At 31.9% G+C, this 27,869-nt stretch overlaps 1 protein-coding gene across 2 annotated transcripts in view; it reads right to left on the reverse strand.

Moving 5' to 3' along the window:
* The window catches only part of LOC134692964 (uncharacterized), an 85,102-nt gene that overhangs the window by 28,622 nt on the left and 28,611 nt on the right, over nucleotides 1–27,869 (reverse strand). Inside the window, exons 4-8 of one of the 2 annotated variants that reach the window (XM_063553632.1) lie at nucleotides 26,905–27,051; nucleotides 15,609–15,905; nucleotides 12,707–12,733; nucleotides 9,468–10,331; nucleotides 3,674–4,128 (exon numbers count right to left, since the gene is read on the reverse strand). In XM_063553632.1, coding sequence (XP_063409702.1) covers nucleotides 3,674–4,128; nucleotides 9,468–10,331; nucleotides 12,707–12,733; nucleotides 15,609–15,905; nucleotides 26,905–27,051 — 1,790 coding nt within the window. The remainder of the gene's footprint in view (nucleotides 1–3,673; nucleotides 4,129–9,467; nucleotides 10,332–12,706; nucleotides 12,734–15,608; nucleotides 15,906–26,904; nucleotides 27,052–27,869) is intronic. The other variant, XM_063553633.1, reaches the window with a different exon arrangement.

The following is a 27,869-nucleotide window of genomic DNA, read 5'->3' on the forward strand; positions in this document are numbered from 1 at the left end:
CCACTGCACATGCCATATGAAGTCACCCTAGCCACTAGTGTTTTTAAAGCAAAATTAATGTGATTTTACAATATGAAAGCAGCATTTTTTTCTCAACTGTTATGTACAACATTCAGATCATCTACTGAACTTCCAGTATTCTATTTAAAAATGCTAATATGTTTCCACCTTAATTATACACTTCTAATTATAGTAATCATCATTTCCTGTTCAAATATACCTGTCTCACACCTTATAATTATTGTTCTTTTTTTAATATATTTCTGAAGGGTGTAACAAGATACAAAATTTGTTTTTAATACACATCATCTACCCTGGGGTGGGGCCATTTAATTACAAAGATTACCTCATAATGGATAGCTATAATAACCCCCTGGGTATAAGATGTTGAGTGGAAAACCAATATTTACTGAAATTTCATAACCCCACTTTATGTTACATTGATGGACAATGATTTAAGCACATTGAATGGTTTTAAAATTGACTACTGGACACCACCTTTATAGCTTGTAACACTGACCCCTGGTCAGCGGAATAGAGTTTTGACATGTCCGCAGGTTGCCTCTCCAATGGTCTATCTTTTATAGTTTTTCTGATTTTGACACGAGAGAATTTATTGTCCGTTGAGATGACTAACCCACTGTGGTATTTGACACAGAAATTTGAACAATAAAATCAACAATTTCTTCCAATTTATGAAAATTACTTCATTGTTCGCTTAGTATGGAAAGTAATATCTTTCGTTAATTTATGAAAATTGGTCCATTGTTGGTGTTATGAGGGACTTAGAAGATATTGTAGTTCACCTGCCTACCTATTGTCCAGGTATTATACAGGTGTAATAATTAGAAAATGAAACAATAGTGTCTATCATATGGGTAAAATCCTAACATAATACATGTGTTATCTGAAGGTTATTATAATTATTTGTTATTATACTATGCCAGACACAGCATATTACAGACTTATCCAAATTGCAAAATTCTTCTTTCACAATTGCAAAATAATAATCATGAAGGTTTCTCATTTAAAATTGGTAACAAATCAGAATTTTGTTGAAGACAAGTCAAGATTATTATTTTTCTTTTGAAACTACATTTTTACTAGCAAAAAACCTATTTCAGCCTAAGAAACTACTAACATTCGTTCATCAGTCCACCCGCTGTATTTAACAATATTAATAACTGGATTTTGCCTTCATGAAACCCAGTTAAAACTGGGTACAGGACTTTCAATTGTGAAATTTAATATACTTCTCAATGTTAAAAATGTGTTATATAACAAAATTGTAACATTATATAAATGTTCTAAGGTCTACATGACGTTCTAATATAGTACCACCCCTTGAATCACTGTACACCATTAATGACAGATGTAGGCCTGTGTACATTTTAATTATGATTTATACATGTACAATTGATATCTGGATACATACAGATCACCTGTCAGTCAGATGTCAGAAAATTTAATTTAGAAATTTATCAGAGAAAATGTCTTAGATATTTGAGTTAAATATAGGTATGGGTCATATACCTATACTTTCCTAGTTCATTTAAAGTTTATCAAAATAAATATACTTTAAGTATCAAACTTGGAGCTTAAATTAAGGCCAAATTAAAGAATGGAAATATTCTGAGTGGGGGGGGGGGGGGGGGGGGGGGGGGGACAAATTAAGACTTAAAGAGGAAGAAAGGATGGGAGAATATATGGTGGATATCAGAAAAGGAAGCCTTTATGATGAGACATGAGAAAAGAAGATTTATACAAAAAAAATCAAATAAATATTAAATTATATACTGGGAAAGATATCTATGCAACAAGCTTTTAAGGTAAAACCAATGGATATCATAGTTCTTTAAAAAAAATTATAAAAAAAGATGTGGTATGATTGCCAATGAGACAACTCTCCACAAGAGACCAAAATGACAGAAATTAACAACTATAGGTCACTGTACAGCCTTCAACAATGAACAAAGCCAATACTGTATTATAGTCAGCAATAAAAGACCCCGAAATGAGAATGTAAAACAATTCAATCAAGAAAACTAACGGCCTTATTTAGATTTTGAGGGAAATAGGAATATTTTTAAATAATCAAAAATCTCTTGAATTTGACATTTTGCTTGTTAAATTGTTGTCAATTGGGAGGGAAAAGTCAAGTATCTGGGTTATTTTAACAGAATAATAGCTTAATCCTATTTGAAAAGTGATATCCTAAATGTCTTAGGTTTGTGGTCAAGATTTTATAAGACCTATCCTCACTGCAGACCTAGTTACAGAACTATTACCTGAATGTCACATTCATGTCAAATAATGAAAACTATATACCACTTGTAATTATAATAATGAAGTATTTACAAAACTCTGATCAAATTTGCCACTTAATCAAGTTAATGGGTTTTAATTCTCAAGTCTCAGTGTGTAACATAAAGGCAGAAAATTTGTTCTTTCAATACTACAACTCTCTGATTACACTGTAAACAAAATATTTATCACCTCACAATTACATTTAATTATAGCTAAAACCACTTTTTTGTTATCGTTTACTTAGCAGGAACAAATTACCCATTTACAAATATTTGAGTTTTATTTTTCAATTTAACTTACAAAATCGGCATTAAAATCTGAAATTGAACCACTAATTGAATCTTTTACTACCCATAATTGATTATAAAATTTTACTAAATGAGTCATCCACTTCAGAAATACCCCTATGCAGTATTTGAAAAGACTAAAATATATCATCCAAAATTATCCAGAGTGGGAAAATCAACAAGACATACTGGTATTTCAAAAACACCTTTAAAGATCTCAATTTCTGCTATTTTTAGTTTCCCCAAAAAAGAAGAATGTGTCCATGGAGAACTGTGAAAGTAATGCCACTTCAATTCTAACTATAATGATTTGTTTTCCTTTTCTTAATTGATGTCCATATACAGCCAGTAGTCACTAGGACTAGAGAAATAACTGAAAATACATATATAGCACTAAAACTTCCAAATAATCATTTCAAAAGATAACATTTGACATTTAACATATTCAAAATCTATCACATTTTCTAAAAACTTGAAATAAGTCAATATTTTATACTCAGGAATCAATTAAAAAGGTATAATTTTCAACAAAATCAAAATAATTAAATCAATTATTCATATTACAATCCTATCTATTTTCAACTTATAAACACCTAATAGAACATATTAATATCAAGTAAGACAACTTGACAATTCTATTCTTTGTAACATACATGACTATAGTAACATGAACAGCAATCTATCAACAAGTAGAATCAAACTAAATCTGAAGGTCAAACACCATTTTCCATAATATCCAATGTTCATACAAATAAAGCCAAGAGTGCACAAAAGATGTGATAAAATTAACAGAGACCAGTTGCCTCTTTCTGTTCATATTAAAACTTGAAAGGACAGACGCTCTTATTAATTTTTATTTTAAAGACTTATAAACTTCTTCACTTAGATATACTGAAGGACAAATGCAACCATTTCATGCATAAGTTCATGGTCACAAATCATTCAAGACTTTATATTAAAACTTGAAAGGACAAACACTCTAGTCAATTGATATTTTATACTTATAAAATTCGTCTCCAAAATAGACTGAAGGACAAATGCAACCATTTCATACTTAAGTTCAAGGTCACACGACTTACCCTGGACGGTTCTTATCACACATGGCACTTTCATCAGCATATTCATATGAACTTTCACCTCCATTCTGGTACTTCATTTGACTAGACAGGGGACCAGATTGATACTGCATCTGTAGCTGTAGACCATAGTTTTGCAGTTTCTGTTGCTGACCTTCACTTGATCTTGACCTTGCAACTTGCTGATGAACTTGTGACCTTGATCCATACATATAACAACCAGGTCCATCTAGGTCCACAAATTTATGATCTGCAAAAACTTCACTGTGTGGGCGTGGTTGACGTCTTTTAGGAGAATCTCTCAGATTGTCTCTTCTCATTTGAACTCTGTGTTGTGGGGTGAGAGCATCGTCGTCCAGACTTGTCCAGTTTTTGGTCTTACCACTATGACCATTCTGTGCACCAGTTTCTTTAGGGATTGCAGGTAAAGGACGATTGACCATGAGGTTTGGATTTGCCTGTCAAATACAAATAAAAACTTTATTCAGAAGTTATATTGATGTATGGTTTCTTTTGCATTCCAATATTTTTTGTACTCAAAAATGTACTCAGAAAATGTTTTCTATATTCACATTCATTCATCTAGAATATAACATGTTAACATATTAATTACATATTTTGGTTTAATAACCCCATAAAATATATCAAATATGTTATATAAAAAATCTAATAATTGTGTTAATCACAAGTCTCTTGTATTGACTCATTAGAAGTGAATTCATAACTTGCTGTTTTTAGTGTAATCACAGGGGCAGATCTAGCCATTTTAAAAGGGGGGTTCTCATTACATGTCCCCAATCAAATGCATTGATCGTCCAAAAAAAAGGTGGGGTTCCAACCCCTGGAACTCCCCCTCTGGGTCCGCGCCTGAATCAAATTTCAATTGCTATCAGCCCAATGTTTTCTAAACTAAAAAAGTATTTAAGCAAAATTGTGACAATGTCATTACTATGCAGCCATTACAATTGTCTTATGAGATTTTATTTTAGAAAGTGTTAGAAAAAAAAGTCATTCAAATTTGATTAATTCAGATGATAAATATTAGCTACTTTGTAAATGAAATAAGATATCAGTTTTTGCACCAAATTAAGGTCTTTCTGGCTGATCTTCCTTCCATTTGCTTCAAGAGTGGTTTCTATGTAGAGAGGAGCTACATGTACCAGTGTATCCCATACTCTGTCTGACCAACAAAATGTCAGACAAAAAATCAGTCCGTCAGACAGGAATTTTCAGATTTTTTAGTTGAACATATAGTACAAAAATGTCAAATTCAAATTTCAGTCAGACAAACCATAGGCCATGGAAAATAAATTGTTGGTTTCCTCTAACATGGGAAAATTTTAAAGACCTGGCAGGCAGGCTTTTTTTTCTCCAGAAAAATTAGATGACCGGGGGGTAAAACAATGACCCAATCAGGTTAGGGGAAACCATGATTTTTTTTTCATGGCCTTAAAACAGTTTGGCACAGACTGGTGTACATCACTTATCATTACATTTTTAAGAACTTTAGTTTACTCATACTGATTGTGTGATACTGATTCTAATTATCCGAACAAGGTCATACCTTTTTTTCACACATTTTTCTGACCACGTATGACACATAGTTTTTACCCCCAGTCATTAAATGTAAATCTGACACAACCTATACATCTCCTAACTGTAGACACCGACAGGACACAAATGACCAACATCTATACCCTGTTATTACTAAATACCAGACACTCAATGTGCCTAACACAACCATGTACACATTCAGGAACGATTATTGAATATATGAATAACAACAGTGGTTTTTTTTACTTTTTGTAACTACAGTACACCTTGAATTTTTTAAGTCTTTTAAAATTTCACATTTATAAGATTTTGAAGCATAAACTTGTTATTATTATTTGTTTGACAGAATTTATCTTTTGTATGATTTGATTTTAGGTGTTTTAAGTTACTTTTAAGCACCACATTTAGGCTATTTCGTGGCTGCCAGCTTATATTGGAGGAGGTAGCCTTGGTGGAGGGAGCCAGAGTGCTAAGGAGAAAACCACCACCCTTGGATAGGAAAACTGACAATCCTTATCAATTAAGAGCAAGGATTGAAATCACAACCTGATCGAACTCACAACTTAAGTGCTGACTGGCTAGTGATTACAGTAGTAACTTCTTATAGACCACTCGGCCACAGACTGAGAGGTCCCTCTTTTTGGAAGAAAATAGTCCCATGTTTTAAATATGGAAACATAAACTGCCTAATCCCATCATTCATCTGACCAAAACAAATGTTAATGTTTGTATACTGAATTTAAATATGGAAACCAAATCTCCTTCATCGAAGGAATCAGTCCCTTCCAATTTGAGTTTTTAATCAAGGACTTTGTTAAATAGAAGCGGAATTCAAATGACTAGAAAACAGTTATATATTGATAAGATTTATTTATTTTATCCATGATGGTTCAAATATATTTACAAAATTCCTGAACCTTTAATAACATTTTTACATCTATGTTTCACAGAAGCCAAAGAATGCCTTAATGTCAAAATTGTTTGATAAACTTAATTTCTTTTTAAAGCCATTAGATTGAGTAAACGAGACCTTTAAGTGAAGGTAAATGGCCCTGAACTAAACATACAGCTCTAACAGTACCACAAAGGCAGGACTTTAAACAGTAGGTATACTGGGAGAGGTAATGTAGAATGTCAAAGATATAACGTGATAACAACCAGTTATGGATCACTTTATAATTCCATTTCAGTAATATGGCCATTAGCTAAAATTAAATAGTTCTAAATGTAGATCTGGGGAAACAAAGAAAAGTCTTAAGCTCGTAGGAACAATGATTGAAAAATTGTAAAAAAAAGTCTATTGAAATGGCATCTTTCATGATATGTTCACTATATATATAATGCCTGTTTAAGTTCCCTACCCAGGTCAGGAACCTAGAAAGTACATGCTATTTCTTATCGTTTTGCCTTTCAGGGAATTAGGTGTTGAACATATATCTTCGTCAGACTTTTCTTTCAAGTTTTCAGTAATGTAGGGTTGCTGCCTCATTGAAGTATACATCAAATCTCAATTTGAACATCTACAGATATTGTAATTGAGTTATGAAGCATTGTTTTAGATCAGTTTCTTATGACAGTATCCTATTGTAGACATATAATAATATATTGATTTACACAGTCTTCTAAAATATGTAATTTACAAAGAAGATAAATTTAAGGAAAGAGTGGGAGTAGTATTAACTTGATGTTTTATAGATTTTCGAAGAAGTCAGCATAGAAACATAAAATATACTAGAACACACCCGTGGTATCGCGGGTCTGTGAATGAATTAAAGTATATAACTATGCGCAAGCCTTATTTTAGTATTAGTATACTATTGTCATCTGATAAAGTCATGCCGATTATAAGATACACAGTTTTCTCTGCTTTCAAATCTTTCTGTTTGAACCCGTCGGACTGGAACTTATCAATTATTGGTAGTATTAATTATTTGGAAAACAAAAGGTCCTGGAATGGAGTATTTTTTAATCGACAGCATTGTAATATATTAGTTATGAATAAAGTTGAATTCTTTGATTCGCTGTTTTATGTCATGCATGCCCACAAACAAATTGAAAACTGTACCTATACGCCTTATTTTTAGTCCAGATTTGTTATCTTAGAAAGTCTTACTGATTAAAATACTACAATAGGTAACAATTTGACAATTAAGTAGCATCAACCCTGTGATTATGACCCGTGTATATAGCATATTAATCATGAATACACCGTTTGGTGGTGCACCTGTCAGATGTGGAACGCACAGATAAGGTAATAGGTAACAGGTGAATATACTATTGGTATCGGTATCAGACTCGACCCGGAACTTCCTAATTATTGGCAATATTAATTACGTGGAAAACAAAAGGGCCTGGAGTGGTGTAATTTTTAATTTCCAATTTTGTACTATATAAGTTATATATAAAGTTGAATTCTTTGATTCGTCGTATTAACGTGATGACGGCTGACAAATTGGACCTCGTAATTTTAGTATTATAGATGTCTAAGAAGGGGGCCTCATTGGGGGGTTCCGATCCGGGATCCTGCTTACTGTTTTATAAGATTCCTGTATCCCGCTTACACTATGTACGTAAGCAATTCTCATTTTTTTATCATTTCCCAGGTCCTGGAAGACCTCATTTCCCGTTTTCATGACACAATAATTTGATTTTCACGTGTCCAGCTTACAAAAAATCGGCAATCCTGCGTCACGCTTAGACCCCAATGAGACCCACTAAGAAGATCCAAAAGGAATTTTACTACGTACAGTGACTTTTAATTAAAGATGGCAATATCATTGCAAATATAGATATTTACAAATGTGTTCTACAGCATTGTAATTTCAATACATCCGTTGTTATATAATTAGATATGATTTGGAATGTTGCTATTTAGATTCTGCAAATGTCAAAGTAATCTAATGTTATTCTACAGAATTTTTCTAAATGAAATATACTAATATAAAACAAGAATGTGTCCAAAGTACACGGATGCCCCACTCGCACTATCATTTTCCATGTTCAATGGACCATGAAATTGAATAAAAAATATAATAAGCCATTAAAATTAGAAAGATGATATCATAAGGAACATGTGTACTAAGTTTCAAGTTGATTGGACTTCAACTTCATCAAAAACTACCTTGACCAAAAACTTTAACCTGAAACATGCACTTTCATTTTCATTCACGAACAGACGGACAGACGAACAGATGGACCAACAGACGCACAAACCAGAAAACATAATGCCCCTCTACTATTGTAGGTGGGGCATAAAAAGAAGCTTAGAATTAAGTTTTATCCATGTATCTTTTGACAGAGGGCAAATTGAGTTATCTCCCATATACCACAAATTTCACAATTCACAATTTTTGCAAAAAAAAAACCTTTTCCAATACATGTGGATAATTATACTAGAAACTACAATACAACTATAGAACAAAAAAAATGAGGAATATAGTATTGAAAATTGAACATGGCAGAGTGGAAGTTAAATTTTAATTTTCCATAACTACAATGTAGATGTAATATCTGAATGTACAGATCACAAACAGGTTTAACCCAACCACCTCCCCAATGTGCCTGTTCAATGTTAGAGCTTGCATTTTTGTAGTTCAGTGGTTTTTTTTATTGGTACATGTTTGTTAAACTTTATTTCATAGCAAATTGTACTGTTATAATTCAGGCCGTTAGTTTTCTTGTTTTCTTGTTTAACACATTTCATGTTAGAGTCTTTCAAAGCTGACAACATGTTTTTTTTTTCTCTGTGTTGAATGCTGCTGTATGGTGGGTGACCTGTAATTGCTTATATCTTCATCATTTGAAGTCTCATTAGCAATCATACCTCATATCTTTATTTTGATTCTAATAAACAATCTACTGTATATATAATAAATGGATTCAATGTCCTTCCATTCACAAATTGCATGGATGTTTTTGGCAATTTAAATGTTCAAAGAAGTACTATTCTTAACCTATAATGGTTTACTTTTTAAATTGTTACTTGGATGGAGAGTTGTCTCATTGGCACTCACACCAAATCTTCCTATATCTATTGTATGCAAAGTTTGGTCAAACCAGGAAATGAAATATCCATAAAAAATCAAAATTTTCCTCAAAAATGATTGATGAATGCAATGTTAGCACAAAATGGCAATGTCTCACATTTTACTGCATGCCATAACTAACAGCAAACATATATAAATATATATTTTCAACAGCTTCATGAATAGCATTATAATATTACCTCTGTATCATTAATTACCTTATCTTCTTCTTTACTGTTCTTTGGTTGTAGATATTCATTAGGATCCTGTATACAGATTCCATGCGATTGGGCAATGTCACGGGCAATAGCATGACCGTCATTTAAAAAGCCACGATCAATGGCTTCTTTTAGAGCTGTCACTGGGGAACCTTTTCCTTTATTGGAATTGTTTGATTGGTCAAATCGTAACTGAGCTAACGTATCCACCGGAGAATTACGTGAGTTTGCAGTCTGAGATCGCGATGAAGTACTAACATTATCGTATGAACTACGAACAGATCCTGTAGATCTTGTTGGAGAATTCCTTCTTGGTGAACATACTCTCTTGTGAACTGGTGAGCTTTTCATAGTTCGTTCACTCTGACCATTTGAAACTCTCCCTGGTGAACAGATCCTTTGATGTGGTGGGGACCTAGAATTATTTGTGTTCGCGTACGAGCTCCTTTTACTTGAGGTTGTGTTTTGATGTATAGGTGAAGTCTGTGGTGTAATGTTACGTTTTGGACCACTTTGATTAATATATCGTGAATTAATGGGGAAAGCCTCAGACTGAGGTCTTCCAGTTGGCGTTGAATTGGTATAGGCCTCCGATTGAGGCCTTCCCGTTGGCCCTGAATTTGTATATGCTTCTGACTGAGGCCTTCCAGTTGGTGTTGAATTGATAAAGGCTTCAGACTGAGGTCTCCCAGTAGGTGTAGAATTAACAAAAATTTCAGACTGAGGCCTTGACAAGTTTGATGATGGTGCATCTGACAGTGGCCTTGGTGGTGGTGATGTGGTGGGGGCTGGGCCTGATTGTTGGTCCTGAGGATTATCTAGTCCAGGGGTCCTATGTTTTATTCTGTCAACTTGGTGTTTGGCCTGTAAAATAATTGGAAAGTGTTACAAAATGAAGGTATTTATTACACAAAATATATACAATAATATCAATATCTCTACAAAAAGTCAAAAGTATGCAAAGGTTTGGAATGAATAAAGTCTCATGGTGATTTTTACACAAGATTGCATATCATAAGTTCATCTCCACTGCTGGGAATATAGTGAACAACACAAAGAGCAAAGTATAGATCTCCAGCATGTTGTTAACTGGGTCCTTATGTTTTTACATAAATGAAGATATTTTTAAAATTATATACCAATAATGGCCTTTTTCATTGTCATTAACCTCAATGTGTTAAAGTTGAAGCAATACCTGATCAGCAAAGCAATGTTGGTCAACTACATCAACTAAATTAATGTTATTTTAAAATTGTCTTTGAGCAATCTTTGACCATGCATATAAAGGTTAGATGTAGATATTTGTTTAGATTGATTGATTGTTGGTTGCTTAATGGCCAGTGGCAAGTATTTCATGCATATTCAGGACGATATATTTGTTTAGAAATAAATACATAATGCAATTTGTGAATGGTTTTGTATACAACATTAGGTATATGTGCATCAAGGTCAAGATATCACTCAATTGTAGTTCAGAAAAAGTAGGAGGACTTCTGTTAGAAAGAGAGAGCATTAAAGGACATCCATATAGATCATGCTGACAATGTTTTAGAATTTTTACTTCAGGTAATTTGGTTTGCATTGCCGACTGAATTCACTCATACATGAAGCATCTCCATGGTGGAATTAACCAGAGATTTTTTGATATTGAGTTAGCTATGTAAGCATTGAAAATTACTTTTTTGTTTTGAAAGATGTTTGATTACAATATAAGCAATTCTATACATTACCATGCAGCTTTTTCAGCCAAGCATTTATAACAAGCAACAGTATTTTTACAAAAAATCTAACAGGTAAAATTTATCATAAATTATATAACTGAAAATGAGAAAGATTTTTTAAATCCCTGAAAAAAAATAATATACTAGATCTTCTAAACAAAACAGAAAAAAGAACAGGGTTTTCATGTACCTTGAAGTGTACATATATTGTGGACAATAACTGGAAAAAAATATTTTAAACAGGTTTATTAAAGAAAGATATTTTGATCGTCCACCATTAAATAGCTTTCAAGAGATTTGCTGATATCAAAGTATAAGTTTCATAAAAACATGACAGAATTGTACCCTTGAGATAGGTTTGAACGTAGTTTTCAATTTAGACTCGTATATATATATCATGTATATAGTCACAGACAAATGTGTTTACTGTATTTACATTTTTTGAAAGTTGTTGTGCTGAGTCAGAGATATAGTGTTATTAGTTAAGCATTATACAGCAGAAAAATTAAGTATTCTGATACTACTTGTATTGACCATTTTTGATAGAATTATTTTCAAAACTGGTTCATGCGTTCTCCCGAGATTTAAGTGATCCATATAATTAAGGAATAACAGTACTGTAGTTGAAGAGTTGCCACCGTCAATTGTAGATTTGACGGTCGCAAATGCAGTTTTACTGGCGACGCGTAGCGGAGACAGTAAAACGGAGATTTGCGACCGTCAAATCAAAATTGACGGTGGCAACTCTTCAACTACAGTACTGTTATTCCGATTCTAATGCATTACAAAAAGAAAAATTAAGATAAAACTTGAAAAAATGTCCAAATTTGTCAAATAAAAAAAAATCCGCGAAACTTTATGAATGATTTTGGCACATAGACGTCATGGCTAAACGTGACGTCATTCAAATGAAAACTTACAAACTGGAGGTTATTACGTTAACTGTACGCTTCAAATTCGGATAAAATTACATTAAAACGGCGAATTCGAGGTAGGTGTTGTTTTATTTCCGATTATATAGTAGTAATCGAACATTTGTTGATTCATCAATTCAAAATGGCGGGTCCCTCCTTAGTTACGCCTGGTCAACTGCGGATTTGACGGCAACTTTTAGCCAATGAAAAAAATTGTTACATCCAAATTGCATTAGAATTCCAAAATAGCAAATCATAGTATTATACTTGGAAAGCTAATATATTATATTACAGCCTTGGAAATTCTTTTTTTTAAAGAATAAATAATCCATAAAATATATCTAAATTAAACAAACATTTGTAGACTTAACAGATTAAACTTTATATAAAAAGTAAATTTTCAAGTTTATTAATCCTATGAAAGTAGATTCAGTAGTGAAATGCTGTTAGTCTTAGAGTCAGCACTCATATTTTAAAACTAATACCCTATTTTGAAAAATATCATCTACTAAATAAGATATTCAAAACTCTACAAATCACCGTGATCTTATATGAGAACTCCTTATAGAACAATAGAACCAGAATACTGTTATATTTATAATACCTGTGTAGGGTACCGGTTCGTTGTAGACTGTAAATTAAGCAGGATCAAAAATCATATCATATCTGCTAAAATATCTTATATAGAATATTCCTCCTCAACTTCTACATGACAAAATTTGTAAGTAAAAAGAAAATATTCCAAGAGAGATAATCCAAATCTTAAAACAATATTCTTAATTTATTTACAAGCTTTGATTTTCCAAAATTTTTGTTTTTTCTCACGTCAAGTTTTGAGTTTGTGTTTTATATTTGATTATGCTGAATCAAAAAATCATTTTCTTATCTTTGAGTTTTAATTTTAGTTTATTTATAGAGAGCAGGTCAACTAGCAATCTAACAGTTACTGAAATGTGAACTTTTAAACATTTTGAAAGGTCTATATGGTCCTTGTGACAATATTAACAAAATTAACTCAATAGCATTCTAAGAAGCATACATTGCATGTCACCTTTTAATGAGAACAAAAGGAAAGTAAGACATCTTCTTAATTACATCCTTATTATCATGCACAATTAAGGAATTTGCAAAAAAAATAGGAAAGCTAAAACAATAAACAGCTGTGTTAATTACTAAAACTATATGAACCTTTTTCTGACAACTTTAGTTTCAGACAATTGAAAATTTCATAATAGACAAAAATAAATGACTTACATGCCACTAAACTGTATTTATTTAAGCATGTGGATTTTACAAAGAGGATCATTATGTATCATCAAAAACTTATTAAATATTGTACTTCAAACAGTACAGGAAACACCGGATCTATCTAATGACCAACAATTGTAAACTCATTATAATTCTTAAGTGACAAAAAGAATGTTAAGAATGTCTATTGTTACAAATTTAGCTTTCGGTTGACAAAGTGTAAACACACATTAAAATTCTATTTCTGCATTTCTTTATTAAACATAATTTGTTATAATTTACTGAATTTTTGCTAATAGTTTTATAACAATAAAAGAATGCAGACAATTTAGTCTCAACAGTTGGAACATGCAGACAGACGTCATATTTATTAAATAGTTATAAAGATTTTCAAATAGATTTGTTTAAAGGGAGATAACTCAACATTTAACATTGTTCCTCAGCAAGTATAAGATAATATAAATAATTCCCAAAATATGCCCATGCCTGTCAGTATAGACCAGATATTAATGCAGGGTAAACTGACAGAAAGTCACATGACATAAAGTCACAAATTTTATCTAGGACAAAAAGGTCACAAATAATTTTTTGACAATTGTTAAAATATATTTTGAAATCTTTTTTCGTTTTATTACATATATGCATTTTAAGTTAAGGAAAATGCTTATAGACCTTAATAAATGAAAATGTATCAAATCTTAATCATGCAAAGGATATATTTATTGGCAAAATGAAGCCATTTAGGTACCAAGCCACTTTGACATTTTGTTTTCATAACAATTATTTGATTATTAATTATTAATAATATTTATTAAATAAATTTTAACTTCAAAGTTGCTTCATATATAAAATTTTAATAAAAACACATAAAAAATATTTTCAAAATTATATTTCTTGTTCAATGAAAAATATTCTCAAACTGAATTGTGACTTTATGTCCTTGAATTTTTGTCCTACATATGTATTTAGTCCTGTATGGATATCAGGACTTGGATTAATGATTTTCCATTACAAAACTTAAAGACAATACTTTGATCTATAATGGTTTACTTTTACAAATTAGGACTTGGATGGAGAATTGTCTCATTGGCACTCATACCACATCTTCTTATATCTTTTTGTAATGTTATCATCTGTTAAATATTTCCATAAAATTTATAAAAATGTAAAAATTGCTATTCCAATAAATATAAATGCAACCTCAAACTCCCATGATATGTTTTATCATAATACTGATATGATTATTATAATGAAGTGTTACTTTCCCCGTAAAACAATTTAGTGCATACACCACTTAAGGTTTATTGTTTTGTTTCTGAAAAGATTTTCTATTCAGGACACAAAACTCTTTCACCTCTTAATTTTTAAATTGTATAAAACAGGCAGGTCTCCGGTGGTGAGTTTTCTCATTGTTATTGATACCTCAGATTCTCATGTTAATAGTCCAAATGCATGTATTTCTCCCTACATTCTTTTTTCCTTGAACAAATTCCTCGTAATTCCAAAGCATACATGTACACAGATATCTAATGATTTCTTTAAATAAAGAGGTCTACATCAAGTGTTCTTGTTGTCTAGCAAGACTATTTTTGTGGGTTGAATTTGATATTGATACATTAACGAATAATTCAAATATTCATACCTAGACTATAAGTATATTTCCTTCAAGTGTAAGACTAATTTGAGTTTCTACTATTCCATTGCTGTATAATCTCAATCTGTTCTACGTTACAATGTATCTTTGATGCTTATCTTTATCTAATTTACAAATGTATGTGATGAAGAGTCTGACATATAGAATAGAGGCAAAATTCATTGTTGAAGACTGCATGTGGACCACCAGGGTCCTGAGTCATAAAACTTTACACAGTACTCAGTGTAGAAACATGTGCTAGAAACAGAAAATCCAGTAATTTGATTCGTTGTTTGATGAGACTGAGTACAACAAATGTGCTCCAAGGTTAAATGACCACAAGGCCAGACCTTCAGACCCAGGTCCAGTCATTTTAAAAAGGGGGTTCCCAACCCAGGACAAAGAGGGGGTGGGGGTGTCCAACCACATGTCCCCATTCAAATGCATTGATCGTTCAAAAAAGGGGGTTCCAACCCTGGAACACAATACTATATTTTACTATCCAGAACATTTTTCACAAATACTGAAAATCTCTTATGAAAGTGTTTGAGTGTATTATTAATAAACTTGTCTTGTCTTGTCCTTATTCATATAAGATACTTTTTTTTTGTTTCAAAAAACCTACCCATAATTTATTATTTTTTCCTGAGATTATGTCCCTATTATCAGCTGTATCTTCACTACTTGACTGCCGTCTCATTTCCATGTGTTGTTGAGCTCTCTCAGAGAACGGTGTGGGAGTGGCTATCTCTTGCAGTCGTTGTTGAAACATCTTCTGAGCATGCTCCTGGTATTCTTGATATTTCTGTTTCTGTTCAACAAGCTGTTTCTCTATCAGTTCGTTAAATGTTGGTTGTTTCACTCTCTGTTGTGCATATGCCATCTTAAATGCATTACCAATCAAAGTGTTCAGTTCTTCTGCCTGAAATATATATGTAATCTGATGTACAGAAGTTGTTGTTTGTTTATGTAATTTATACATGTTTCTTGTTTTTTTATATAGATTAGACCGATGGTTTTCCCGTTTGAATGGTTTTACACTAGTAATTTTGGGGCCCTTTTATAGCTTGTTGTTCAGTGTGATCCAAAGCTCTGTGTTGAAGGCCGTAAATTGACCTATAATGGTTTACTTTTATTTGGATGGAGGCGTTGTCTCATTGGCACTGACACTGCATCTTCCTATATCTATGAAAAATTTAAAATCAAATAAAGTCTTTCTGAGCAGTGAAGGGTGAAGATTACATTAATTTTGCAGTTGAAACTAAAAATAAACATTGCATTAGACAGCAATACTATGAATTGGTTACACCACAATTATGGACAAAGGAAGATAACTCAAATTTAAGTTTTACTTTCATAAAAGTTTTGGAAGGAATCCGAAAAATAACAGGCCAATACACTTAATCATGAATATCAGAGTATATATTCCATTGATATATTTTGAAATGTTTATGGATTATGAGGTTGTATGAATGGAAATTGGGAATATGTCGTCCATTTTCATTGAAAAAGTAAAAAGTAAAAATTTTGTTTAGGGGCCAGCTGAACCCTGCTTCAGAGTATGGCCTTTTTCTGCTTTTTGACTGGGTCTCTTCACCACATTCCCCATTTCTCAATAGTATACAATGTTATCCTCAATGTACTATATTTCTTTGTCTCAAAAGAAGTGATACAGTCTGGTAAATTGAAAACTATCAAGCCAGTCACATTACATAAGGGTTTTGAAACTTTTGATTGGATGTGTAACAATCCTAAACCCACAATCAAGTCCTCTCTCCATACATTTCTTCTACATTTGATATTATGACCATGACCAAAAACAATCCTTTTGCTGCTAAATACACTAGACAATCAGAGTTTCTGCCAGTGAACTTTAAATACAACATTAAACAAACTATTTATTTCTTTGTCTTATATACTTTTTTTGTTAAAGTAAAATGTAATAGGCACAAAATCCTCTGTACTTGAATTGTCACTAAATAAAAAAAAGTTTCAAATTGAGTCACATGTTACCAAACAACTTAAAGCCTTAAGCTTGGGTTATTGTGTCCAATGTAACATCCTAAACTAACTAACCTTTGCATCCAGTGTAATAATCATATCAAGTTCTATAGGTTCTGAGATGTTCCCCCACCAATTTGTTTTACATGATGTGCATGTGAAGAGACAATTAAATCTGTTTTCCCCTAACCTAATGACATGTGTCTCATATTGATCTTACAACTAAATGAAATTTGAACTGATTTAATTGATTCAACTCTCTGTTTAATTGATTCTTAAGTCATTTAAAGACAAAAGATTTCACATTAGGAAACACTTAACTTTTAATTACTAAAACATTCCTTGGATGTACAACATATCTTGTAAAAAAATCCATGGTTAAGTGTTAAAATGAGAAGATTGACTGTACATATGTCGGCTTTTGATATTTGGCTTTATGCATCAAGCACGCAGGCTGTGAAGGTATTCCCTCAGTTCCTAATCAAGTTTTAATTCCAGTAATTTTTTGAATAATATATATAAATGCAAAACTTTTTAAAACGAACCAAGCTGCAAATTGATCTAAATTTATATGTTCATCTTCTGGGAATAAGTTACAAGATTACAGTTGTAAATCTTTCCTTGTTAATATGCCAGCACCCACCATGACACAATTCATATATTTCTGTTAATTATCAAAGGATTGCAAGAAACTTTTACTTTTCTTTGGCAGTTAATTTACAGTATAATGAATTAGTTTAAACATATTTATTTATAGTGGATTGGGAAACAAGTTTTGCAACTTATATTAATCCCTTTCCACTTTGCGTTTGCGAGTGCTGCCTTGTAGCGGCATTAGCCTACTCTTTTTCGAAATCTACAAGGGTGTCTTTAACGTGCAAGAGATATGGCTCTCTCTTAACACGGGTCAGCCATTTATCGTCCCCGTCCGACGGACTATCATCGTTTCCTCAAGACCATACTCGCAAATGGTGTCAAGGGAGAGCCGAAAATTGAGTTCCTGAAATTTTCATCCCAAACGGGAATCGAACCAGGAACCTTTGTGTTAGAAGTCCGATGCACTAACCACTACACCACGGCTCTCAATGAATAATGAATAATGTATAATGAATTGATTTGTCTTTAAAATGTTACATAAGAGTCTTGCCTGAAGGGTCTTTTTATTTCAATGAACAATCTTTGTTTACAACTAATATTTATTAATACTTAAATTGCTAGAAAGAAAAGAAAATTGCCTAAAAGATTTAAAATTTAATCAATGGGGATGCCAGGCCTTAATTATGGCATCACTGTCACTGATCAGTCTTTTATAGATGAAACATGCATCTGGCATATAAAATTTACTATAGAGGCTCTAAAGAGCCGGTGTCGCTCACCTTGGTTTTTGGGCATATAAAACAAAGGACACAGATAGATTCATTAAAAAATTGTGTTTTGGTGATGGTGATGTGTTTGTAGATCTTTTTTTTACTGGACATTCTTGCTACTTATAATTTTCTCTATCCATAAAGTCTTAAATTCCCAGCCCTTAAGATACAGAGGAAAAAAGATTGTAAAAATGTACAAAAATTTACCAAATTGTTAAATTGTTAAAATTTGACTATAAAGGGCAAAAACTCCTTAAGGGGTCAAGTGACCATTGTGATCATGTTGACTTATTATCAGATCTTACTTTGCTGAACATTATTGCTGTTTACAGTTTATCTCTATCTAATAATATTCAAGATGATAACCAAAAACGGCAAAAATTCCTTAAAATTACCAATTCATGGGGAGCAACCCAACAAACAATTGTCCAGTTCATCTGAAAATTTCAGTGCAGATAGATGTAGACCTATCCCATGACAGATTTGCTCTAAATGCTTTGGTTTCAGAGTTATAAGCCAAAATCTACACTTTACCCCTATGTTCTATATTTAGCCATGACGGCCATCTTGGTTGGTTGGCTGGGTCACCAGACACACTTTTTAAACTAGATACCCCAATTGATGATTGTGGCCAAGTTTGGTCAAATTTGGCCCAGTAGTTTCAGAAGAGATGATTTTTGTTAAAGTTAATGAGTTGACTGACGACTAATGCCAAGTGATGAGAATAGCTCACCAATGGCCCTGTGGGCCAGGTGAGCTTATAAAAAGGCTGGTATCTATCATGAGGATCAATTAAGTACTGTGTATGTATATACATGTACCATAGTGTTAGTTCAATGGAATTTGGAATTTATATATGGTACATATATATGTACACATTAAAACCAAAATGTGGAATATCTACTCGACAGAGTTATCAGAACATACCTTTTTTCCTTATTCCTATTTCCTCCTTATCAAATTCCAAATTCCATTTAACTAACACTTTATAACTTACAAAAATAGACCTTTACAATCTAATATTTACTCTTTCTCTTTTCAAAATAAATGAATAATTTCTACATATCTGTATAAAACATCATAGCTCGATTAATCTTTAAATAAATATTAGATATAAATTATAATTCATTGCCTAATCAACCTTTCCTATATAAACATATTAATGTGGGACAAAACTCTGTGATAGAGATCAAGTTATTCATTTCTATTTTTAAAACTGTTTATTTTTGTATTTCACTTATAGAATTTCAATCTTTCTACAATGTATGTTAATCTTAATCCATTGTCTGAATGAGTTTATCTCCCTTAATAATGAGTTTATCTCCCTTAATTATGGGTGAATAGGGAACAATACTATGGTCACTAAGGTCTTCTTCTGACCTACAGTTAGACCCTTGTCAAAGTGAGACGTCTAGTGTACTGTACAGATTGTATAAATATACAGTCATGTCTCAGGTCCTTATAATGGGGAGTTAAATCCAATGTCTACAGTAATTTACTGTCCTAATGTCTATTGTAAAGAAAAGTGCCATGCTCTATGCATTGTAAGAAACCTTGCAACAACTTTTTGAGGGATCAATCAAGTGGCCAGTTGTAAGGCAACATTTCTGGCCCTATCCACAACAATGACAGCATGCACCCTCACTTTCTCATTGCAGTCCTAATTTCACCAACCTTCATCATGGATGGCCTCTATCAAAGGACCTACCTATTGTATGTATTGTGAATTTGTCCTGAACATACATGAAATATTTGCCACTGGATAGTAAACCAATTATCAATACTATAATATTTACAAAAAAACAAACAATGTTAACATTGACTTTGAATGCTTGACAGTTAGTGTACTGCATATAGTTGATAGAATTTTAATAAAGACTCACCACATAATATTCCAGCAAAAAGTAAAATCCTCCAAAATTTTTACAATTTTACAATTAATTTCACCTGTAACTTCCTGTGCAGGTAAAACTTTACAGGTAAAACAGGGTATGATAAATGACATATGATATATGTAAAACATTATTATATGTCAAAAAAATTCTGTGCATACTGTGTCATGCTGAGATGTATTATAGTGGATCAGACAGAATAGAGGGAGGAATGTAATTAATCCATAGACTGTATGGAATATACACCTGTATGGGGTGTATTTGTGGCAATGCTAAGTCAGCTATGTGTTAAGATTTTTTTCTTTCTAAGTCTGAAGTATTGCAGGTGGGTATTAGAAGAATTTTAATTTTATGTTAATAAACATATCAAAATCAACAACCTTGGGCTTAATCAGCTGATACAAAATCATATCAATTAAGAGTCATAAAAGTTATAAAATATACCATATAAATGGATATCAAGAACCCAGGGTCATAATTTATATTAGCATCTTAATCATTCATGATATGCCTATTTAGATAGAGGGCTAAGATATTGTCTAATTATACAATGATATAATAATAAATAATATAATCATATCAATTTATGGTGATTGATAAAAGAAAATGTTCTTGTCACTCAAAAGAAGGATATCACATAATCTTAACACTGTCCATGAAAAAGCTGGAGGATTTTTCTTCAATGGTAGAATTTTACTGTTTTAGAAGATTGTTACAAATAAGAATCAGGACTATCAATATAAATAGGTTGAATGGTCCAAATATTAGAAATTACTGAGATTTGTTTAAAATTTTGGATATTCAGGTAAAGTTTACCCATGAATAGTTCAAAATTTTGGATATTCAGGTCAAGTTTACCCATGAATAAACTCAAGACACAATATTTAATCCTATAACATACCCTTCAGTTAAAAAGATAGGCATGGGGTCTCTTATGACCACTATATTGCCAGGACATGATATTCATTTAGAGTACATAACTTATTTTTTCATCTAACCCTCTGTAGCATAAGAAAGATGATTATGGCATCTCTGTAAAATTATAATCTGACAAAGGATTTTGATAAAAGTTTGTCCTTGAATTACATCTTAGTTTCTTACAACCTCTTTGTTTCTACAATAAAATCAATTGCCTTATCCTTGTTATTGTTTATTAACTTATATACATGTACATGTAATAACATTATTGAGATGTTCCCTATTAATACCAGTTGAACTTCTACCGATATTTCTCAAGGTAAAACTGCCTTAAGTTAGGATAGTCCAATGAATATTAATTCAGTTTCTCACAGTGAACATCTCAATCGTACTTTATATATTTTTCATTGATCCGTACAACTATTTATATTTTATGATTAACATATATTCACTGCACTGGAGAAGATGTACTACCTTTCAAACAAATCAGTTATAGATACAAAATGTAAAATCAATCTAACCATCAGCTGTTTAGACAAACCTTTATGACTTTGTTCATCAGGTACACTTAAAAATAAATGCTTTTCTAATTTATTATCAATGTTCATTTCATTTGATTTTACTGCTTTGAGGTTTTTTTTTTAGAAAGAATGTATATTTTCATTTGAACAAAGGAATGTATCAGTCTATTTTTTAAGTAAGAACTACTCTTATCCTTAATGAAATGAAAAATAACAATAATTTCTTAAATTATATTTTATTCCTTTTTGACATTGCCCTTTCAACAGTTTACACTAAGTAATAATTCAGACACGCTTATAACCTTTCCACAATATTATTTTAAGCATCACTTTCCAAGAAAATTAACAAAGGAGTCTAGATAAGCAACCTACTTTATATTCCTCTTAAAACTTGTACCAAAGAATCTTTTGGTATATATATTGAATAAAATGTTATGTCTAGCTGACTTTTTTATTAACTCCAGTGTAAATAGTCAGTGGATTTTGTGTCATATTTTTTCTCAACAACACAACTATGCATAGTCTTCCTTTTAATGTGAGTTTTCAAATGACAACTTCCTACCAAAAATATCATTACATACTTGTTTGTACTTGGACTATGTAACTTCCTCATGTATATCAAAGGTGAAAGACTATACCTCAAGTATGGTTATATGGTATACCACAACTCAATATGCTTACAGATTGCGACTCACTATTGCAATTCCTTTTGCCTGAAGAAATTGTTTGCCTCAAAATAAGTGACAAATCTTTGGTCAGTTCATGGCTTTAGATATAATCATTTAGTGTTGACCTATAGGGATGTTATTACACATTGTCCTCAAACATGTAACCACCTTGACCACAAATCCATATTTTCCACAATAATGCACTGTATGAAATTGATAACTATTGCTTATTTAAAGCTATTTAAAACTTCTACAGTCTGCACTGTTAGCTACTAGTCTGATGCCCCAGACTAGTAAATGTTGATTCGGACTGGTGAAAATTTTCAAAATTTTATATAGTCATAAAGGGACAAGTTTTGATATTTAGTTTTGGGCTAGTAGATGAAATTTTTTTTGGCACAGACTGCTTCTAGGTATAAAGTTTGGGCTTGTGATCATTTTACTACAGCACAATTATCATACTCATGCAGACTATGAAATCAACCAATCGAATTATTGGATTTCCTGCACACATTTTGTGCTTCAAGTACTGAGTCAAGTTTTATGACTGGTAGCCAGGGACTGAGCAGAGTTCGCGAAAAGTGGTGGTCCTAAGGATTTGACCACCAAAACTTTACAAAGGACTGACACCATTTTAGTATTTTGCATTAGAAATAATAGTGAGGACCAGCAGATTTTGTTCCAAGGACCACAAGGTAAAAAAGATTTTGCGAACTCAGACTGAGGTACTTTTGATAGGTAGATAAAGTCTGAGTATAATCCTCTTGCTACTGTAACATATGACAAGGACTGCATCTTTTCTCAAGCTGCATATAGTTGATACAACGGAATTTCTATAGACACTTTTTCTTCAATTCCATCATCAAAATTCCATGTAGATTTTAACACTATAAAATTGCTGACAATACATTAAATCCAATAAACACACTAAAAAAGATGCAAAAATCTGATGTGTTAATGATGGGAAACAATTGTCCAGTTCCATTATCTCCCCTTATCACATATGAGGAAGATACAGTTTATAAATCCATCATATCCATGTCTTATTATTGCAAATTCCAATAATTTCATTCCAATATCTTTACAGGTTACATGTATTTACGTATATGTAAACATTGAGCTATAGATCAGAGTTCGCAATATTTTTTTTCCCTGGTGGTCCTTGAAAAAAATCGGCTGGTCCTCATTATTAGTTCCAATGAAAAATACTAAAATTGTGTCAGTCCTATGCAAAACTCTGGTGGTAAAATCCTGAGGACCACTTCTTTTCGCGAACTCTGATAGATGCAATGTGCACTAAACACTTTTTACAGGTACCTGCCAAAATATACCTACATTTTCACAAGCCATATTGATTCGTATCCGATTCTTCTATAGTAATGCACTCCCAAAACAACCCACTGAACAATTACAAATATAAGAATTATTACTGTCAAGTGTTTGTATCCCCTCACTTAAAACCTATGGGTTATATGATGAGAAAGGACACAATGATAACTTAACACATCCTCATTTTCAAGGTTTGAATTATTATATACAGTGGCAATAAATACCTACAATTTCACAAGCTATGATAATTCCCGTCTAATATTACTATTTATCCATGGTATTTGTAAACCAGGTAGTAAATACATGGTCCATTACATGAAATTACAAAACCTTTAGGCCAAAAACATCTGACTAAATACACCATGTCAAATGACCCAACAAATTATTTAAATCATTTATTTTACAATTATACGATCATTAGCATGATGTGAAGTGACCTAAAATACAATTTCTGTACTATAAACAAATAACTGAACATACCTTCAGGCTTGAAAATTGGAAGTGATATGACCCAATAAATTACAAAATTAATTCATCCCACTTTATGTTGCTCTATCTAGGGTTCAATGACACATCCATATTTCATCAATTAAGTCCAAAAACAAAAATCTTTCATTTGAGTCCCAATTTATTGGAAAAGACCAAAAATGATGAAACCCTTTGAACAATATAAATTCATGATTTGATAAATAATGCTTTACCATTCATTCAGTTAGAGACAACCAATAGACAAAGTTAATTCATGGATATATGATCAAAGATACAAGACCTAATCAATCATAAACTCATTTTTCAACCTCATCTAATCCTCAGATAATACAATGAAATTGTTTTTGAAAGTTTAATATTTAACCAATTTTTATTATAATTATCTATCAGATTGTAAATCTTGTATACTCCCTAATACAATGTAGTTCATTTAACAATTGCAATCACTTACATTTGATATTAGATTATGTAACCCGCTAATAAATATAAATAGTCTCTCAGGTCCTCCCTTATAGTTCAACTTTGTATTGTAAGTATCTTATAATAGTTGTATTGTTCCACCCGTAATGGTGGTATAAGGACTAATTGTACGTACTAAAGTATGATACCTATGATGAATGACATCTCACCTGGGCGTACCTGTCTCGTATAATGTAGGTGACTATCTTAACACATTATAAATCTGATGATTATCCACATTCTTATTCAAAGCTTGAATTTATGAATGATAGATTATACCATATATGTCTTTATTATTGAGATAGTGCAATAATTGAGATACAATATCTCTGTCAACATATTTTAAAAGGCATTAAGTTCACTCCTTGCATCTTAAGATAAGTCGACAAAGTCAAGTGTTTTAAAGATTACAGAACCAATATCAAGATATACCTATCAAAATAATTAAACAGCCATTTTAAATAGGGGGTGGGGGGGTGCTATATGTCCCCATTCAAATGCATTGATCGGCCAAAAAAAGGGGTGATTCCAACCCCCGGAAACTCCACCTCCTTGGATCCGCCACTGAAAATGTACAATAAACAGATTGGATCAATATGCTTCATAATATTTGCATAAATACAAAAATATTAGACGTAGGGGCCAACTGTCCGTCTAAGAGGGGACCAGCTTCAGTCATGCTGCAGTGATTCCCTATATAAACAACAACAAAAATTTGACAAAAGGGGAAACCCAGGACCCCTGCATCCCCTAAAACAACCTCTGCATTTAACAAAATAAAGGATTTTTTTAAAAGATCCTTTATAATGTATACCTACTAGGATCTGTAAAATTCACACTAAATCCTTTAAATTTCAACAACATCTACAAGTAAGTCTAAAGTCTTTTTTTCAAGACATATATATATATATATTTCAAAAATGAAAAACACAATACTATCATCAACATTATGTGTGCCTAATTCAGCATCAATCTAAAGTAACATGACTTCAATGTATAAGGACTCACTTATCCACCCCCTCCTCCATCTTTGTGCATGAGGGTTAATAAAATTCAATTAAAGGATGTATTTAAGAAAAACATCAATTTAAGCAGAATTTATTGCATAAAATGAAATTAAACATGATCAATTTCAGATATGCAAAGTGGAAATAAGTGAAATTGTTTAATAAAGTGATTATATAATGTCCCAATGGGTTATTATAAGCTCAAGTTTGGATTACTCTAATAAAACTGATGCTTTTATCATTAAATAGACATACCTTCACGTTACATAATACATCCATCCATATGAATTTTAAAAAAAACAATTATAGAAATAGGTACAACTTTTGTGTAAAGAAATTACAGGTAACCGACAGGTGAGATGTCAGACAGGAAGTTAATGACATTCTTGTTAGTCTTGTCAAACATTTGATATAAATACCGTCCCCACTTAGTTCCATTATCTATCATGTATAATTAAATACATATACATTACTGCAACACTTGCATAAGCATTTATCTTATGCTATAATTAATCCAATTAAGTCCTAAAACAACTATATTTTGACAAGTTCATGTATTTCTCAATTTCAAAAATACATATTTTATTTAAATTTAAAACTGTGAGCAGACCTTACTAATTCTTCCTCCAGTCTCTTATTTTTGTATGGATATAAATATGAATAGCTGACGTTTAATTATAGAATAATTAAAATAGTGCTACAGTTTATTTGCACAACACTATACTTAGAGTATAAAGATATGTTAAAGTTACATTATAGGTAAGTGAAGTAAGTAAGTAATTAGTTTATTACAGTTTCACAATCTAACATTATACATAATATATTATACATCAGCATAAAAATATATTAGATTCCTGTCTTAGAAGACATATGAGACACTATAGGAGGACTTGCAGATATTTTGCACACTTAAAATCATCTAAATCTCCTTATTTACAAGATGTCCAAAAATGTGCAATCACTGTCCAGGTTCTTGAAACTGATTCGATCATCACCAGAAATTTAAGCATGTTAAGATTTTTAATCATAGTTCATTTATATGTTTTGGAGTTTAGGATGTCATTCATTTTCACTCAACTAGTACACTTTTTGGTTTAGGGGTCAGCTGAAACAGGCCTCCAAGTGCAGGAATTACTCTGTTTTGTAGACTCATTGGTGGCCTTAGGCTGTATTCTGCTCTTTTGTTGGTTTGTTGTTAATCGTTGACACATTCCCCATGTCTATTTTCAATATAAGTTACCAAATGTAAAGTAATAATATATTTTCTAACCTCATCTGGAGTTTTTGTCATAAAAACATGACAAAACTGGCTGTCGATGTGTCCCTTAGGTTCTCTGGCAAGGAAGGAGAACTGACGAAACTCTGGTTCACAGGTAGCATAAGAAATTCTCTTCAAAGCATGAGCCATAAACACACTCTGTAAAAAAGTTAAAAGTATGTTTAATAAGTAGCATACGAAATTCTCTTCAGAGCATGAGCCATATACACACTCTGTAAAACAAGAAAAGAAAACTTCAGCACAAATATATACAAACCTTTAAAAAAAGATGAAACTATAATTAGGAGCTCAAGAAATCTTCTTTGATACTGTAAATCAACTTATTTTTGCGGACACTGTATTTCGAGTTTACTAGCCCATTTCCCATCAATTTAATTTCACAACTTAAATTCCCTTTTTTCTAATTTGCTTGATGTATTTAAATACGGTAAGTAAAATCTTATTTTTATTTTTACATATTGGCGATGTTTATATCTGCTATTTTTCCACTCGCAAAAAATTGTTGGTTTACAGTAAAACTTTTGTGGTGGTGCGTAAGTGTTTCTCCTTATTCATTTTTTTAAATAGATTAGATCGTTGGTTTTCCTGCCTGAATTGTTTTACACTAGTCATTTTGAGGACCATATATTGCTGTTCTGCATAGGCTTAGACTCTGTGTTGAAAGCTTTACTTGACCTTTAATATTTTTTACACATTGTGACTCAGACTCAGATTGAGTTGTCTCATTGCAGAGGCAGATTTAGGGGGGACCCCCTATTTGGGAAAAAATTTTGTTGCTTATATAGGGAATCACTTAAACATGCTGGAGCGGGCCCCCTCTAAGGCAGTCAGTATGCCCCCACTTATAAAAAATTTCTAGATCCACCACTGCATTAGCATTAGCAGTATATCATTTTTATCACTTAATTACATACATTTTGTAAGTTAAACTTAAGAATTATGTGCTGTAGTGTAAA

The sequence above is a fragment of the Mytilus trossulus genome, chromosome 12 (genome assembly GCF_036588685.1).
Source record: "Mytilus trossulus isolate FHL-02 chromosome 12, PNRI_Mtr1.1.1.hap1, whole genome shotgun sequence".
NCBI lineage: Eukaryota > Metazoa > Mollusca > Bivalvia > Mytilida > Mytilidae > Mytilus > Mytilus trossulus.